At 37.6% G+C, this 20,501-nt stretch overlaps 1 protein-coding gene across 3 annotated transcripts in view; it reads right to left on the reverse strand.

Annotated features, from left to right (window-relative positions):
* The window catches only part of Kuz (zinc-dependent metalloprotease kuz), a 171,436-nt gene that overhangs the window by 27,367 nt on the left and 123,568 nt on the right, over positions 1-20,501 (reverse strand). For all 3 annotated transcript variants that reach the window (XM_076439374.1, XM_076439373.1, XM_076439375.1), the window contains exon 2: positions 2,871-3,122. In XM_076439374.1, coding sequence (XP_076295489.1) covers positions 2,871-3,122 — 252 coding nt within the window. The remainder of the gene's footprint in view (positions 1-2,870; positions 3,123-20,501) is intronic.

The raw sequence follows: 20,501 nt of genomic DNA on the forward strand, positions 1-20,501 counted from the left end.
TCTATTCAATACTCCAATGCAAATATTTGAGCAGTTTAATGGAAAAATGTTAAAAGCCAAAACAGTTAATCATTGGGTAATCAGGAATTAAGTAAAAGTTCTATGAAATACAATAATGCCACATTTTTCTAGTACAAAACATACAAAACAACCATTTGTACATTTTATTACGAATGAAAAATGTACGAAGTAATAGACATAAAAATGCAAAACACATTGTACCTGCGTTTCCAGAAAAAATATGTGCACAACTACGACGCCCCGTTCTAAACAAAAATGTACACAGTAGTGCAAAGAATTTATGGAGAATGTTTCCATATCGTGTTCAACTTTTTCAAATGACTCGACCACGTTGCATTCGTGTTTTGAATAAACTAACACATAACCAGAGGAAAATATCAGCAAAAGTCAACTGAGATTATATTTAACTGAACTTTGTACACCGAGTTCTCAATTTCATATCTCTGCGGTAATTTCCATACAGTAATGAACCCTACGAGGACGAATGTCGCTATATTAGTGACACCAAGTTCGTGTATTTAATTCTTAAGGTTCAGACAAATAATTTCACTACTGCTCATACTGCCTCATTTTTAATGTGTTTATAAATATCAATTAATTTTAGTATGTAAATATTAAACAATTTTTACTATCCTTGTACAAATGGTGGGCCTCTGGAGTTGAATACTTTCAAATTTTCATACTTCGATAATGAAAAGAACCAGACATAATGTAGATTGCAATTAAAGAATAAAACATAACAAACAACACAATTTACCTCGACGAAATCCACTGCTTTACATTGGCTCTTTACATTCGATTATTAAAAGAATAATACATCATTAAATACTTGAAATGTTAACTCAGTTATCCCCGACATAATTTTGCGAGTATACAGAGTAACGAAATTACAATTGATATCCAAAACATAACACGGCTGATGTGTTTTCTGCAATAATGAAGCTATTTCCGTGAAATGATATTATTGACAGAATTGGCGGTCGCAATTTAGCGTTGATCCGTTTTAATCAATTAAAGGGGGTAACGCGCGCAGCTCGTTGAATGCCGCCGCATTTAAAGCAAGCTTCGATTAAACAATCGAAATAAGAGATCGGTCTTTTCTCATCGCTCTCCCCGGGAAACACGCAAACGCATGGGAGAACCGGGTCTCGGGCGAGCACAAAAGTGAAAGATAAACCGTTCCAACACCCCAGAGCGGCCGAATCCATAATTTAAAACGTCCTTTTGCGCGCGCGAACCGAGCTAAATTATTACGATGGAAATAAAGGTCTCACCCGGTATCTAGCGTGACACGCACTTTTGCGTGCCACACCTGGATATCGCGGGAAAACGTGGGAGTAGATGTAACTCGCCGAGTATATACCGCGTGCAACGGTACTGCCTCGCTCAGGTCAAAGTTTAGAATGTAACATCGCGCACTTAAGACGCAAACGGATCGTGATTTATGCTGGAAGAACCCCGCTGCTGTTTAAACTATTTTCCTATGTCGCTCGAACCAGACAGCATGTTCCCTCCTGTAACAGTGCCTTCGATATTGCACGTTGACCTTACACCGGCTATAGCACGCTCGAATGATCCTCGCAGCTGGACGTGTTATGGATACATCATGCATTTATGGTGTGTATCATGCCGGCGATCAAACTTTGTGACGCGAAACGTATTTAAATGAAGAAGAATATTTATTGATTCCATCCTCGCGCTTTATAGATTTTGCTATATTTGTTTACTTTACCGCGGGTTTTCTATGTCAAACGTGTACGTTTGTCAAAATGTCTACTGTGTCATGCAGGTCTTTTGTGTTCCGGACAGAATTGGGCAAAAATTTTATTTAAATAAAAGTTTCGAATAAAGTGGGTTTAATTAAATCCATTTAGAAAAAATCCACTTTACTCGAAATTTTTATTTGAATAAAATTTTTGCCCAACTCTGGTTCCGGGTATGAATGTGTCACTGGGTGGATACTTTTGGTTACATGTGTGAAGTCATCCTTATGACACGAGCAGAGAGGAATACTTTTCACATGAGTCATGGTGTATAGCACGGAAAATCTGGTTTTATATTATAATAGAAACCGTAAAAGTAACTGGTAATTTAAACGTGCATTGTTCCGATCTCATTATTGCAGATATTACAGGAAGCATTGTGATCTACTTGCTTGATATGTTGGCTTAATAATGCGTAATTACATTTTTCATTTACAATGTTAGTTTTTCTTATTTTTATCTGCGAAAATTTGAAAGTGAGTATATGATAGGGATACATCATGACGAAGGGAGATAATGAGTATTTCATAGTCAAATGTTTAATTAATGAAGCGTTCATCGAGATAAAACGCTTCGACTGACTTCAAAAATTTAATATGCGTTTAATCCACTGATCGAAAATTGAATATGCATACTAGAAATTTTAAGATCAACACGACAATACAAACGGAAAGGATCAACGTTTAATAAATTCGTAATAAAATAAGTGAATAAACAGTCGCTTCGTATATTTTCTTCTTGCAAAATCAGAGTAAAAAATATTTTCATTTCACTAACGTGTTATTAATTTCATTCGGGCTTGTTGTCGAGTTTTGCTTTATATTTACACATGCCACGCATAAACAAGAAAGTTCGCCAACTGATCATGAGTATTACACGAACGTAAAATCTGTATCATAAATTTTTTAATTTTCTCATTAAAAAAGCAGTAAAACGCTTTAAAGCGAATTTGTTGGATACGCGGCCGCGAAGTACAGAAGCTCGGGCTAACTTTCTAAAATAATTTTATTTCGAGAACATGATTTTTCCTGTAATTAGCTGGGAATTCGCCGTAATTTTTCGAGTATTCGTTGAAGCATGACTCACCGACTAAGTGGCCCTGGTAGATGTGCGATGTTTCGAGGTCCTCCGATTGCCCGGAGGGGCCCTCGATAATTAGGTTATTGCTAAAGGTAGTCAGATCCCGCTTCAGTCGAATATGGAAGTCCCTTCCGTGCGAACGAAACTTCAGAGTCACAGAATTGTCGCGGGTAGTCGACCTCTTGGCCCTCAAGTGACCGTCTAGTGTAGGATAGGACAGTGGCTCATAGTGGTGGATATATTCGTTCAGTCTTCGTGCTGTAAAACAGAAGAAACATATCGTTTTAGAACAACTCCTTCAAAAATTATGAACAGATGAAAAATTAGATAACAGTGTAAAATATTATAATACATTTCTAAATATTACACTTTATAGTAATGATTAAGATTAAAATATACAATCGATCTTCGAATTGTACTTTAAAAATGCATTGATTCAATTAAATGACATTTCGTATTTTTGTCAAATCTCATATAAATCCACAAATAGTTATAGTATTAATACACATTAAATAATTATCAGCATTTTGAATACACAACAAAGGTTTATGAATGGTCACTATTTTCTTCGACTCGGTAGAAAATTAGCTTGAAGCAGCTGCAATGTTTAAATTGCATGAATTGTGTGTGAAACAGTAATAAAGATGTAGCTTTCACATCCAATGTAAACATTTATCGGCAGGAATATTAATTGATTAGTAATTCATAGCATGTTTGAAACAGTACTTTATTGTTAATTGCCTTTTAACGGTTTACTCAAATCACACAGTGGAGTTGCCTCTTTATTGCAGCAGTTTTTCACACTGAAATAAAATCATCTCCGTATGTTATTGAAAACAACGTGTTCTGTAATCAAAGAGCGCTCGTTTAAGCGTCGATCAAGTATTTTGGCAGAAAGATGAAACAAAAAATTCGACAGATTAATTAATTTATCGAATAAGCTCATATGTAAATCGAATTTTGTCAATTTGCTCGATGTATTAATAGACTACAGCTACGTAAATGTACATCTAATTTAATACGATGTAGGCAGCGATTTAGTATGAAGAGTGGTTCTAGGATCAATCAGCTCCGGTAAAGGCAGGGTTTGAAGGATTACTGACTCTGCGGCAAGGCATTTTAATTTTGAGCATTTCTTAGCCGAAATAGATTATCTGAACTCATCAGCAGGGCTCACCTAGATATTCACTCGACAATGGACAATGGGATTGGAGAATATCCGTTTGCAGTTAATACGGTGCGAGAGGTAGAGTAGGATTCCGTACGTGCTGGTTTCTACCAGTGCTTCGTGGAACAATATGACCGTAAACCCTTATCGTTGGGAGGCATTCGCAAACTCGGCATGATTTAGTCAAACCTTGACTATTTTATAAATATTTTTCGCGAAAAATCGAAAAACGTCCCTTCATTCTCAGGCTTCAAGTACTTCAACTAAAAGACTCTATTAAAAATTGTCTGATAAAATAAAAAACAGACCAATACTCGGCTCCCCCGAGTTTACCCGAATGGCGTTTCACCTCGGAGCGTGACGGATCAGACTCATTCACTGGCCAGCAATTGTGTACGCGGTACGCCTAAAGAAGTTTTCACTTCAATAAATAACTTTATCATCCCTATGATGTGTAAATTCGGATTTATCTGGTAGCTCTTCTGTATTGTCTGGCAGTCTGCACCAGAGTTGGGAAAAAATTTAATCAACGATTGACGTATAAATTTCTACTTCAATCGTTAATCGCAATTAACAATTAATCTCCTAGTTTAGTCGTTAAAAAATTGCGGTTAACGATTAAATACTTATTAATCGTTAATTGGGAATAACGGTTTTTCAACTTTAGTCGCTAATTGCGATTAACGATTACATTCCTTTCAATTGTAATCGTCAATCGGATAATTGATTAATGATTAACTGCTGAAATTTCGAAATGAAATACGGAATCAAAACTATATGAATACTGAAAAAAATGTAAACTGAGTTTGGGTGTATTGTCATTTGGTCTATAATACAAACTCTGTTTACGTGCTTTTATGTTTCTTTTTCGATGATTTCTTCTTTTAATCAACGATTGACGATTAACTTCATCAATCGATTGAATCAGTCTCCGATTTTTCGATGATTTCTTTTTTTAATCAACGATTGACGATTAATTTCACCAATCGATTGATCCAATCGTCGATTTTTCGATGATTTCTTCTTTTAATCAACGATTGACGATTAACTTCATGAATCGATTGAATCAATCGTCGATTTTCCAATGATTATCTGTTTTAATCGTTCGCATTATATAAATCTTGATTAAAATTTTAATCGATTAATGCCCAACTCTGACCTGCACTAATACAACATCGACAATTTATGATTGGTGAATTAAACCGTACGCTTTTGTGTTACAATAGATTCAAAAATCGCAGCTACTTCACAGAGAGCGAGAGTCGGAGAGAATTTATGATCTTAAACGGTCTGGAAATCGTCACCGAAATCTCAAGCGAGCCCATTGTTTTCGAGCACTGTTATTTTCTAAAAGACGCAAATCCCGGCCCGCTAAATGCGGGAAGATGTATTTCAAAGTCCCTAGTCCTGGCATTGTTTTACGCTTCAATAGATACTTTACGGTAATACGCAACCATTAGCTCTACAGAATTTGAAACAATTGCCTAAAATTAATTTACCGAACAATGGTCGGAATCGGACCGCGTACCGCGATGGTCGAACTTGAAATTTATAATACCAGACGCATTCGACACTGTCTTTACAGTCTTCCTTCTTCATTGTACGTTTTCTTTTGTCTTTTGTCATATTGTCACCTTTCTTATGAAACAATCTATCCAAAAACTAAAATGTCCTCACTAATAGAAACTGTTAGATTGCTGAACTTTATGAACTTCAACAGAATAATATAAATGACAGCTTGCAATTAATAATCTTGAACTCATTCCATTCATAGAATATGCTGTCAGTGTTTGCCATAGAAATTCTGAAACTCTACGGGCCAAATATTTATAAACAGCGTTATTTATTATATAATAAAAAGTGTAATTTAGTATAGAATTCGTGAACCGTAAAATTTCGCAGAATTTCGTTAACGTCCAATTGAAACTTTCCCGGTTACGTCCAAAATGTTGCGTCGGTATTACTTAAATTGCTAGTAATTTAACGCAGTGCCTCAACGCATGCTTCGCAGCTCGACAAAAGGCATTCATTTTCTGCTGGCGTGTTCTCGAGGGGTTTGCGAATTTATTATAACAATAAACGGCGAAAGTAAATTTGTGTTGTGTGTTAAATACAAACCGGTCTATTGATCCTCGTATGCTTAACTATCCCGGGAAACAAAAATGTTATAGCTCAGAATAAATGTTTAAAATCAACTTCCGTGTGCGCCGTTGTTCCAACTCGACCGAACGTTTCCACCGTGCAAAAAGAGCCCTCTACACTCGAATTTCACGATGGAATCCCAACGATCGGTTTTTCGCGCCGTTCTCGTTTCATATTTCCGCGGAACGTTGGCGAGAACCGCACATACACACTCGTTCGCGAACGGGAAAAGTGAAACCGAATTCGCCGGGAAACTTTTCCTGCAATTATTTCACATTTGTCGGGAGATGTTCAGTTAGGTTAACGAGACAAAGTGTCCCGAGGTTGCCATGCCGCTCCGGCAACTGTTTCCTCGGCTCTCGGTATTGCTCGTAATTTTCGTGGACGCAACATGAATTTCTATTAGGCAGCTTTTCTTCGTGAGTCCAGTGTCGCGAGCAAGAAGTTGGAACGATGGTTGTGCGAACGGATACAGTGGACGGAATTGCTATGAGATCACTGCTGTTTTCGATAAAAAAAAATGTCAATTGATTTAATAATGCAAGTAGTTAGTAATACAATTCACCACTGGTTTCCCTTTCGATTTAACACTAAACTTACCGAGCACTGAAAGCAATGAAAATATTTTAGCTCTACAAAAATTACAATATGTACGTGCAGAAAAGAATTTATCGAATCAATTTCCATATAAGCAACTTCATAATTCCGATAATAATTGTAAAATGAAAAATATAAGACCGGCCATTTGACAAGCAGTGGTAGGATTTAGTGTTAATAAATCAGGGGTACGTGCCATTTCATAAGTACCTCTTCCCTTTTAATCTGAAACCTTGGAATTAGATTGTAAGGCAAGGAGTTAATATTCCATCGTAAATGTGTGTTCTTATAGAAACCCACGCAGTCGCTGTTTCGATTTATGCGTCCGCGGGGATGCACGGGAAATTATCAGTCCCCAGTTTGAAAATATTAAATCGCTAACGCTCGACGGCGCCGTTTACAATGCGGCGGCAATATCGCTGTTTCAATGGAAACGCTCGCTAGGTTTATTACGATTACAGCTATTTGTTCGCTCGCGAAAGGCACGCCACGTTCCGTACGCTTCTATTAAACAACATATACCTCCGCCATAATGGCTGATATGTTTAGATTAGTTTTCTCGACGATGAATGGGTGCTCTCTTCGGTATAGTCCAAAGTTGGATCATATAATTACCCGCCGCCGGTGTGTAAATGGAGATTCTTGTACGCTACCATAGTATGCGCGGCGGTTGTCTTTATTACGAGACACGGATATCACGAATCACAGTTTGCTGAAGCGTATGGCTACCAAACCGCCCGGCACGGTTTACTGCGGGATAATTAAAGACAAGAGCTATAGGGAAACGACTATCAACTGGAACTCTTTGAAAAACTGCACCTAAACCGACTCCGGGGTCAGCGATAAAATTTTATTGACCTTTCTTTGTGGCCACGGAAAGAGGGGATGTAAGTCACTGATTTTCATCGAGTTTAATTCTCCCCAGATGTTTTTGACAATTTTAGTGGCTTGGATTCATTCAGATTCTAATTTATGAGCCATTCTCACTTACAATTTATACCTCATACGCTCCTCGGAACTAGTTAAAAGGTATTCTCTTGTAGTTTGTATCAGTCGTCACGTGGCGTGTTCCGCCTCTGTCGATACTAAAGCAAATAAAGTAAACTTTGTACGTTGTTATTAGACTGCGGATCTTTATGCAAAATAAAAAATGTTTCCACCGATTGCAAGCTACAGGAGCCACATAGAAATTTCTTTCTTTTTCTAATTGTCGTATTACGCTGAAATTAATACACTGATCAATGTCGCCAGGTCGAGAAAATCGAGGGGAATACAAGTACCCCTTCTTCTCTGATGATCAGTTCAATCTACGGCACGGGCACCGTGGTCTACGGCCTTAGTGGGGGACGTTGGAGTGTGTGCATGGTGCTGGAACGGGATAGTGGAAGGGGAAAAGGAGTAGAGGAAATGATGCCCTTAAATTTTCTTAATTCGTCCACTGTTTTAAATTGTACGTGTCCATTTTTGTCATAAATGCATAAAATCCGCAGTCCAGTTATTATTTTCATTTCCTACTTCGTGCATTTCTACAACTCGAAAAAAACAAAAATTGGATTACCTAAAAAGTTAATAAAATTTGGTAAAATTTATATTTTACTCTGGCCCCAGTAAAGCATTTATTAAGAGAATCAAACTTTTATTCGAATGTTAATTTACGGGAAACGAATATCTGGTGAGAAAAAAGTTCCGAACGCCAATCTGTAATATAGGGTATTCTACTTAACTGCAATTTAAATTTAATCTGTTCAAGCGAGTCGACGGTGTAATTGCTTCTGATCCGTGGTTGGTTTGAAAACCCTTTAACGCTATCATTGATAATACGGGGAAGTGGTTTCACAACTGAATTCGTGAAAACAAATCGGAAGTTGATGAACAAAAGGTGAACGAGAAACATTTTGTTGGAAATCAGCCTTGTAGGTTAGTAAGATCGTTGCGCCTTCGGATTAGCCCTTTACCGTCGGGGAGCTATTGTAACTTGTAAATTAAACATTTCTTCCGACCTAGAATAATTTCATTGAATATGATTCTTTTTAAATTTATGGATATGAAATTGATATAATACCTCATGCAATACTTAAATGCGTAGTATGTAATTGATTAGATACCAACATATTTAATAATGTAGACAAGATTGTGAATAATGGTACAGCAATTTTTAGTGGTGATTCTAGTCACCCCTCGATTGCTGAGGGTTCGTTCTCAGTCGTACGATTGGCCGATACGGCCGGACACACGCACGACACAGACGAAGCATGTCACGTGACCGAGCAGCGGCGGAAGGGGAATAGTATAATAGTGGAAGGGGAAGGTAGAGTGGGGACACAAGTCTTACAAGGGAAGGACCCCAAGTGTCCGACTTCGATTTTGATAATTTTTTGTGAGATGATGATATATGGATCCCTAATTATGTATGCAAAATATTAGGTGTAGTTACTCAATAGTTTTAAAAATATAAACAATTAAACTTTCATACCTTGTTGATATACCATGATTTGCAAGCTCGAGTTTTCGAAATTCCATTAGCCATGTAAACAGGTTGCGTGATTCACAGGTATGAGAGACTTTAATTGTTTATATCTTTAAAACTATTGAGTAACTACATCTAATATTTTACATAATTAAGGATCCATATACCACCATCTCACAAAAAATTATGAAAATCGAAGTCGGACACTTGGGGTCATTCCATTGTTAGTGTGGTGACACTGGGTACTGCTCTATTCTCCCGATGCTGTTGATTTTTCTTTTCAATAAATAAAGTATATTTTGTGTGTTTCTCCCCGTGTAATTATATCATGCAACCCACGATCTATTAAGCTTACAGATTCGATTAACCGCAGAAAAGATGTACGCTTGATTGTACCGAGTATTTCAATTAGCATAAATATGTATATAATAGATTGTTGATACGTATTCTAATTTACATTACGGTAATGGAATATGCAAAACCACCAACAGATCGGGCAATGTATGATATAAAAAGCTGTAAACGGATAGGAAATAATATATTTTTCGTCAAGATGAATGTTACACGATAGTGCTAGGAGTAACAACCGAGGAGACCCGTACCGAATTACATTATAACATCTGCGTACATGATGTGTAACGCCTGTCCGGATGTTGGAGATATGTACGTATGTAGCCAGATTGCGAAGGCTGATATCACGAGATATTACAGTGCGATATCAAACGCTCCTGACCGGCTAGGTCGCGTCACAATTTCAGGAGGTTTCGTTTTCCCCGGGAACGTCCGCGTTTTTTCCTTTCGATATCCCCAAGGAAAAGTCGAGTGAAATTGATGGCGCTGACGGAATGTTACCGGGAATATAACCGACCGCATTCAAATTGCATTCCTTGCACACAGCCAATACGTCGAACCCATGTTTCTTACGCGAACGCAAACGTCGCGACGCTTTTCCACCGAGATTTCCTATTACGTATAGAATTACGATAGAATCACGTATTCTCTTATTAGTAGACCGTACATTTTTATGCAAAATAAAAATTATATCAATCGTAAGATGTTGCAGCTACATGGACGGTCATAAAATATTTGAACTTTATCGAGACCAAGTGCATCGTTATAGAAAGATAACAATGGAGTGTTAATCTCGGTTTTCGAGATTAAATTTCAATGAAATTTTTAATAGAGATTTTAATGCAACGATGATTTCATGAATTTTCGTGGTAGGTATTAAAATAATATAAGAGATGGATTTAGTGGGATGGTTCGTGAAATATACAGGGTGTCCCGTAACTGGTGGTACAAGCGAGTAGGGGATGATTCTACGTGAAAAATTGAACCGAAAATGTAAAATAAAATTTTTTCATATAAAAAAAAATAAGTTTGAAAATTTGTCGATATCATTATGTTGACAATGTTTGTAAACATTGCAAGAAGCACGGAAGTACTCTCCTACTCGGAACAGTAAGATAGTAAAATGCACGCGTACTCGACAAATTTTCAAACTTATTTTTTTCGAAAATAAAGCGTCATATGAAAAAATTTTATTCTACATTTTCGATTCAATTTTTCACGTAGAATCACCCCCTACTTGCTTGTACCACCAGTTACGGGACACCCTGTATATAACGGGCTCATAAAGAAATTATAAAGGCTGAGCAATACTTTATGAGGTGATATTAGTATTGCATAATTATGAACACTTTTAGGCAAATCTTGTTCTCGCGAAGTATTCAAGGTCACACGTAGGTGAATTTCTAGCACTGAAGGACTCGATCTAGTTCTGAAACTTGGAGCGTTGTTCCAGTTCTTCGCACAAGGAGTACAAAGATGGGCGTTAATCAGTTCAGAACTGCAAATCGAAGCGACAGTGGAATAGATTACTTCTGAAATGTATCTACTGAACGATGTAGATTAAAGATAATTAAAAATTAAATATTAAGGTTAATTTATTTAATTCTTGACTTCAGCTTTTGTTGAAATTGTAGGCGTTGAAAACTTGTTTCATAAATGGTCCTGGTCCATTTGATTAAATGTAACATTGGTATACAATTGAAGATTAAGTTTCACGCTCTCCCACTATACATAGAAACGTTGCATCACCAATAAGTATTTGTTTCACATAAATTGTATGTTAACATCTGGGAAAAATTAACTATAATTTCTTTTAAGCAAATAAGATGAAGAGAACTTCATATTTAAATATTTCATTTATTAAATAGCATAGTCACATTAATATTAACAATACATTCACAGAATTATAGTAAACTTAAATATTATAATACATGCAGTGTAGTCAAACATCGAACGAAAAAGTTTAAATTTCCCTGTCAGGAAAAGCAGACTACTTCATACGATATGAAAATATTGAATAAACGTGTGCAATTCGAATGGCAATTTTGGAAACCAAAATTTCATAAGAAATCTACAATTTCGATCACATTCTTGTCCGTTTCTGTACTTTCCAGATGAAAAACCGCTACGGATAGATCGAGTTTAAATAATATTTCGGAATTAAGAATAAGCACGCGTATTTTTGAAAAGAATACCCGTGCTCTCTATTTTTGCACATTTTCCAAGATTGAGCGATCTAAAATAATGTTTTCTCTGTGGAGGATATTCTTAGTTAAAACAGAAGATATCGTCGAACTCCGTAATTCCTATTTCCACTACGCCAACCATTAATTCTTATGGTCACAGATTACTATAGTCTGTAGATTAACCGTTTACCCTTCGTGTTAAATTTTCGCGTGGAACGCGACGAAGCGATTCGCACACCTGCGCCATTTCTATCGTGGCGTGAAATCGAAGACTGAAGACACTGTTTTCTAGCTTGACAGTGTAGATTCTAGATTCGTACGATGTAGATCGTACTCCGTAGAAGATCTACCGAAAGGGGTGGATCTCGGATAAATCCCGGAAAGCTGAACAGTCAGCACTGACTATCAGAGGCTTCAATGTGACTTCCAGTATTATCTCCTCTTTCTCTGCATCACGCGTCTGTTTAGCAAATAGTATTATAAACAATGAGAACCATTTCCCTACTAAATTCAACAGGATGAATAAAAAGAAATTTTTCCAATTTATAAAACTGATGATTCAAAGGCAATTTAAAGGAATAATTGAAAAATGTTATTGAATTCGTTATAGAATTACAGATCTGGATTGAATGGAATTGGTATTCCAAAAATTCAGTAATTGTTTGCCAGAAGCCGTGTTGTGTTTCAATAAAACTTGTTAGTATTTTTCTAACTTCATATGTCTGCCGTGGAAATATCAATTTTACAATAATTCTAATCAATTTCACAATAGATTAGAATGTTTAAGACATCACTATATTAAACGATTTAAAATTTGTTAGAAATCGAAACATATTATATAGATAAGTCTGATAGATTTTAAAAAATTTTAATTGAATTTATATGGTTGTACATATTCTCTTGTATCGTATATTTTTTATTGGGTTACAATAGACGTAGCTTAATTACTACATAAATAGATAATAGATAAAAATCATGGAATGGATATTATGCATGGGGTTATGTTTTACTTGTATAAAATCACACGATTGTCGGTTGTGTAAGGACTTTATTTAAACAGAGTTATTTAAACTTTAAACAGAGTTTTGGCAATTCCTTCCAAATAACGCTGGTGTCCTCCAGACAGCACGTAGGGCTCTTCCAGTCACAGACGGCCGCCGCCCTCTCGTCGAAGGTTGTTCGGCACTCCACGATTTATAGTACCTGTATATCGCTATTGGGACTGTGACTAACGAAAACTAAAATCACATGCCAGGCTCTTAAACAGTTCTATAAACAAAAAAGCTTTCCCTAGTCACGTACACCATAAATTGTGTTGAGCTGTTCGCACGCTTATTGATAGTTACCTCGCAAGGACTTCGAATTTCCTCGACTGGTTCCTACATTCGTTTATAACGACGACTACCAATTGATAAACTCGCAATACAAGTGTACCAGCCCTCATCTTTTTCGGTCACGTTGTACAAATTCAGCAGTTCAGGGTTCTCCGATTTTAAAAAATATGTAAGAGATTCAACTAAATAATCCGAAGAATTCAATAAAATTCTTCGTCTATGAAACGAAATTCACTAGGCCTTTCATTAGTAAGCAAGTCGGACCTAAACTGTTTGAAAGTAGAATTTGACACTCTATTCAGTGACATAAATTTTGCAGTATGCCCTTAAAAGCGGATTTAACTTTTAATCCTAATGACAGAAAATATATCAGGTGACACGGGAAGGACGGTTGCGGTCAGGAGGAAAAAGACGAGAAAGTAATATTCTGAAAGCAGGAGGAAACACGGAAGGGTGGGATTGAGAAACATAAGATACGTCTTCCGTCTAATTTTTCAACGAACGTTGTGTCTTCCCTTAGCTCAGCTTAAAAAAAGTGATGCCGATGAATGTGCGAACTATTACAGGCAAGAAACTAGGAACAATAGTGTTTTATACAGAAAATAAGAAGAGATATTTCTTTTTCGGTAATCGCGTACGAAAAGTACCTGCACAGTCAATTTTATCAGATCAAGATTTATTGAAGATTTTGATTTATCCGACGAAAGTAAGTCTTCTGAAGATTCTTCCGAAGTGTGAAGTTTCTTGGACAACTACATCTTCAGATATCGTATCAGCAAAAATGCGTTTAAAGTTTCCATCTGTAACTTTTACAGATCGTTATTCGTATGAATTGCGAGAAGTCCTTTTGCAAACATGTTTTCGGGGACGCACATTTCAAACGCAAACAAGAAAAATGTCGATTTCCGAAAGTTCTAGACCGTTTATAGATGTCATAATAACTTGGAATAAATCAGACATGTTTCTGAAGACATATGAACTCCGGAGTTAAAACAAGTAAAACGTGGATTTTCTCAAAGTTAGAAAATTAAACATTTTCTGACAGGGGTTGTTACTTTGAACGATGCACTTGATGCAACAGTATGCAGAAAATTCGTTCCATCTTACGGGTCAGCGCGCGTGCCTCGGTGGCAGAGGTTGTTCATAAAATAGTATAAAATAGTGGTGGGTATCGGTTGCGAAATGGGATTCACGCTCAAGGTAACGAAAGAATTGAGGTAAGTGGGTCAGAGTGCGCGGCGGTGTGTTCTCGGTGTACACCGTAGGCGTAAATGGGGCAGCGCGGCGTCACCTTTAAATTAGCGCAACCGTGTAATCCGAACAGGGAGATTTCCCTTTCCCATGATTCAGGAATAGCGTGCAGTTTATTGAAGCTAGACCATTGAGTCTAATAGCGCCGCGACAAGGATACCGACCCGGACCCTATCAAATTTTCAGGGTATTTGAATTACAATCCGGAAGGCCTCGGGTCGATAGAGATCGTGTTTCCATGCCCGTGGCCGTTCTTTGCCGAATCTCTGCCCGTAAACGAAGGTAAAGCTTCGCCATCCTCTTCGCCTTTTCTGTCTCTTAGCTGGTCGAATCAGTTTGATTTGGTGTTCCAGACAGCTCTCCGGGAGGATTTCATTTCTAGATACGCTACCTCCCTCTTTCTCAACGAACAACTTTTCCCCGGGAAAAGTTCCGGGCGACTCGAGACATTTTCAAGTAAAATTGCTCCCTTGTCCTCGATGGACGGGGAACGTTTTTAACAAAGAGTAATTCTCTTGAACGTATCTTCTCCGGCGAAATTATGAACCCCTTTCATACAGCGAACGCAATTATTTTCAATGATCGGCCCTTTTTCTCTCCCGGACGCAATGGAGAGATGCGCGAACAACTAAAGTAGAGATCGTTAGAAGTTGCCGACGACAATGTTCCCAATAATTACGTAACTAAAAACGTGTTTATCGATTGTGGAAATTATCCATTGGCGATTGAACTGTGAGAAGAAGCTATATATAAGGATGATGTTTTATATTAATTCTGTGCGAAGTTTAATAGGAATTGGTACGGATCGGGAATTATATTGTTAATACGAGGAAGTGACACGATACCGGAATGAGTATGTAGAACAGAATCGTATGAAAATTCTGCTTACATTGTACACACATACTCTCTCTCTCTCTCTCTTCCTCTCTCTCCGTAATCTCAAATTGACGACCTCCTTATAAGCTAATCGCAATCTTCATCGCGACGTGGTAGCAGCTGATAGTAGGCTAGTTTTGCTGCAACCTTGTCGATGACGCGGAATAAAAACAGGAGCTAGGGTGTGCCAAACAATCAAATAAAGCAACTCGCTAAGTAATTAATTATTGGTAGCATGTCGCTTAAGTAACAGCTTTAATTGCGTTATGAATTTCAGGAGAGGCTCTAATAATTGATAAATATTGTAGACACGCTCATAGCAAAGCCAAATATTGGAGCTTGCATTAGTATTCATTCATTTTTCAAAGATTGTAATTTACATATTCAGAGTTAACGGACATTCACTTGTATTATTATTGTATTATTGCATTCACTTGTATTATTATTGTGTTATTACTGTATTCTACATTATTGTATTCACTTATATTATTCCTGTAAAGCGAAATAAACCCACAAATGCTCACAAATAAAAAAAAATTGATAAATATGAGTGATAAGTATAAGTATATAAGAAAAATAGTACGACAATTACAAATAGTAATTAATTATTTAACAATTTTTCCAATATTTCTTATCATTCTCATTTGAGATTTCCCTTATGTCCATTTAATTAGTACGATTATTTTAACGTGCTAATTAATACGGAAGAGAAATGTTTCATTATATCGTTTCAATTATGGCACGAGCTTGGAAGCGTTCAATCAGTTGATTGTGACATTTCGACAAGGTATACCGACCTTTGTATGGGGTTCATGCAAAATGATTTTCTTTATTTCTTTCATACGGAAGTCCGCCGGAGAGCTCTTTGTGTGTCCAACATTTTTTTTGTTTTTATAGAACGAAGGACCCAAGTAAATATATGATTCCAGGGAGAATTTTTTCGAAGTAACAATTTTTATCGGAAATATTTTTTTACATTTTCTGTAACGAATGGACCAAAAGAACGGCGGTTGGTTTGGGCGTATGTCATAGAGTTCTAACATCGACACAGTGTGCTTTTAAGATAATTGACGAATATACTGCGCGCGCGAGTAGCGAGATATAAAAATTAGATAGACATTTATTTCATTTTGAAGTGATTGTGGTCACACACACACAGATGAAAATAATACAGCAGCAATTCGAAATTCTTTAAACGTTTTTTCCTAATTAAAATCATGTAATAAAATTATTTAAATCAACGTAAAAAATCTAGGCATACACTTGAATAAAAATAGTAGTTCAAAGTAAATATTTCCAGGATATAAAAAGGGTAGAGTATGAAGGGTAGACATACAAAAAATGATGTACATGTAGATTGATTCAAGCTTAAAAATTTAGATTCATTCAGTATACTTGCTATTACAAGTTTGAGCAAGATTGCATGAATATTTAACACAATGCCAATCACCAATAGACGAAATTAAAACAACTGTTTGATGAGTCAGAAAAGACTTCAGTTGGAACGGAAAAGGTTTGCATTCGTTTGTGTTCATCAAGTTATTGTATCGCGTTTTAAATTGTTTAAACGGACATGAAAATTCGATTATGATTGTTGAGTGAACGTATGAATTTTCAGAGATAGGAGAACCGATCGACTGAGTTCTGGCCCAGGGTTCCAACCCGCATAGTTTGCCCGCCGAGGGACTGCTTTAACCAATTTAGGCACTCAGACTGTCTACAATCCATCTTCTCGGAATTCGCTGAACCCTTAATGCGACTACCGACTATAGAATTAGTCGTCTTTCTATTCTCGGTGGACCAAATATAGAGACTTTCTCAGAGGCTGCTCGAGTGGTCTGGGAAGCGATGATTTAAGTAGACATATGCAATCAAAACGTGCTTTCCACTTCTGAAAACTTGTCTGTCACTCAAAGAGAACGTAGTTGGTTCAACTAAGACAGCTTCGCAGTTTCTTCTACCTGTATTGCTTGTTAATTATGTCAAAGTCCAGTTATCAGAGTTCAAGATAGATTAATCTGTATCCGGAAATGTTGATACTCGACGATCAAGATACCTAACTGTCCGTCAGATCGGTTTCCATATACGATTCTGTGCAAAGATTCATATCAATTACCACTAATAATTCTCAATAATTTTTACGTTTTACAACTCCGGCCATTTTATCTGATGAAGAAACTTTTTATTACATACCTCTTTCATTTTGTCCATATGAAACCGAGTGTATTCATTCGTACCACGGTTGGACGTTTAGCAATTTATTAAATACAAAGACATTAACGAACAGGTGAAACTTCTGGGACAAGCTAATATTAATCCAGTTTTGCATGAAACTCCATGTCTAATAATCACACAGCAGAATAATTATTTTTCTGTTCAAAATGTCGGCTGATTGAAGTGATCCTAATAGACCTTGGATACCAGCGACTGCTATCACGGCGCATAATGTCCGCGAAAGTACGCTTCTTCTATTTCAACCGTGGCGCAGTCGGAGGCTGAATATTCCCTCTCCGTTCGCCATTATCGAATTTAGTAAAAATTTGAATAAAATTCATTGAATACTGGTTATATGCACTTTCCATAGTACTCGGTCAAATTGCGTCTGGCATCGATCTATTGACACGGGCTTCTGCTCCATTCTGTCCAGAGAGGAACCGGTTTCCAGTAGCTGGTTCTATCCGCAGGAAACATCACGGCTAGGCTGTGTGAGGGGCGTAACTCGTCACGGACCGATGGATCCCCGTTGTATGGTTTATGAACACACACGATGGACACATGGTACGTTCGCGATCAATCTCACCTGCACGCATGCGCATTATATGCAGAAAAATAAAAAAAAACGAAAGAAGGAGCGAGAAAAATTATGGGAGGGAAACGAGGAACCACGCCAGTCACTGAGCATTGGGGAAACGAAATGGAGACAATACCGGACATTCCGATCGCTGCGTACCAATTTCGCTTGTGCGTTTGCTATCATAAGGTAAACATTTTATATAGGCTCCCGGAGCTCCGACAGCAAATAAAAAAAAGGCTGGAGAACTGACTGGGCGCTGTTAAAATACGGCCAAAATTGACATCGCGCTGTCCCGCGTTGTAGTTCGCGTGCAATATTTGTTTTCGAAAATTATTGAGAAATGGAATTATTTTGTGAACTGCAAAATCTATAGAATATATCGGTTCTTTAACATTTTATCTACCTTGATTTAATAATATTTTGCAAATCAACGAATTACTCAAGCATAACAAACTTAGCGTTGCACTTTCAATTAAAATTTTATACATAATAAGAGGAGTACATTGTGAATTTATTTATGAAATAGAAATTTTCCGGAAATAGGAGGTTCCTGAGGTCATGTGAAGCGACATTTTTGCAGAGGAAAATGTCGCTGAAAATGTGGAGGAGTGTTGGGACACCCTGTATAACTAAATTTATAATTCTGAAGGAACGTATACATCATTCATTCATTCGAACCGAATCCTTTCATATTTTTGAATAATACATACATACTGGCAGAATATGCAAATTGCACAAGTGCTGTAGAACAAAACTATCCCGATATCATGTGTGGCGGGAGAAGCATGTTATTAGAAATATCCTGATATCTTTCCCAATGATCTGAATTTAATATCGCACTCAAATTGCCTCTCTTGTGATATTTAATTTTTAGAAAGAATGTACTTTTCATTACAAGCTACCCAGCTGCGTATTCACAACGTTGCTCTGTTTTAGAAGGGTGGGTTTTGTGGGTGGTTGGGGTGGGGACTCGAACAGTATTCTTTCTAGCGTGTCGAAGCGTTTTCATGCCAAATGTGATGCGGATTCGTTGAACGGTATGGAAACCATTACTCTGACAAACACCGACAGTCAATTTTAAATCGGGCTAACTTTTTTACGAATGGACGAGACTTCAGTTTTTCTGCCAAGCCAGGTGGATTTACCAGACAATATCTAATAAAAATTTGGAAATTACAATCAGGTAAAGCAAAATTTGAAAAATTTAAGAGTGTCGATACAAGTTTGCATGCTGAAGAGCAACAATCTTATTAGCTAATCTATCCAACAGACCTGACGTCATCTTTCCAGGGGACGACACTCGAAAGCTTTCGAAAGCGTAATTAATATGTGCTCGAGAGAAAGTTAGGCCTGTCGATGGCTACGGCTATTTCAATATGAATCTTTACGCAGACCCGCTCCCATTAGTTCCTGTTAGCCAGCATCCAGCGAAGTTCCGTCTCCTAAGAACTGCGTTATAGTTCCCATTTACTTTCAAGCTCGGGCTTCTTCCCGCTGCAAGAACTTAACGTCCTTGTTTACCGAAGTTCGCCCAAGGGAACCGAGGATTTACCACTGTGACTCGAGGGGGTGAAAATAGGGTTGACTTCGTGCACGTTCGATCAGTCCCACGAGGAGAGACTCGAAGCGTCCTCCTTGGTTGCAGCCCCTGCTACTTCGTCCTGCTCCTTGATTAACGCGATGATTCTTACCGATACAGAGGATTTCGGGCTAAACAAGATGGAAGATGCACTGACTCCTGTTTGCGCAACTGACGTCGTCGTCGCGAACTTGGCTCGGGTATTACCGAATAAGATCTGGGATAAACGCCAGGAACTTCCGAGCAATCTGCACCACGTACAAATTGCTTCGAAATGTAAATCACTCGTCCCTTCGCGCATTACGAAATATCAACCGCTCCGATGAGCGGAACACCCTTTCTTCGAGCACTGACAAAATAGTTGATGCATCCAGGGATGCAGCACAAGTATGCGCGCATTATTTGCGGTGGATTCGGTAGACATGGTAAAAAAAACGTACACGTTCTCCTTATCTAACCTTGTTTCTGAGCTACAGTCGGTTTTTGCCTTTAATCCTACTGGCAAACGAAGTTCCGAAGACTTTGGTTTACGACACGCTCGAGATAACGTTGATGCACTTCAGCAGCGTGCTAAAGAGAGTTGCCAGCGGATTTGAACGCTTGGCAAATTTTGGACGGCTCCGAAAGTCTGTAATGAGACGTTCACGGACTTGTGCTTGGGTCGAAGGCGGTCGCATTGAAAAAGAACAGCTGGGGCGACATACTAACACCTTCAAAGGTTTAACAGAAACGAAAGAAATTTCATATTTGCAATATCTTACGGGTAACAATCGGTAAACCGACCATTTTTCCAGAGTTCTGAAGGAATTATGAAGGATTAATTAATTAGACTATACATTTTCAATATTTTACTGTAAATATTTTACTCTTACGTTCAGATAATGCTTGATTA

The sequence above is a fragment of the Lasioglossum baleicum genome, chromosome 15, assembly GCF_051020765.1.
Source record: "Lasioglossum baleicum chromosome 15, iyLasBale1, whole genome shotgun sequence".
In the NCBI taxonomy this organism is placed as follows: Eukaryota; Metazoa; Arthropoda; class Insecta; order Hymenoptera; family Halictidae; genus Lasioglossum; species Lasioglossum baleicum.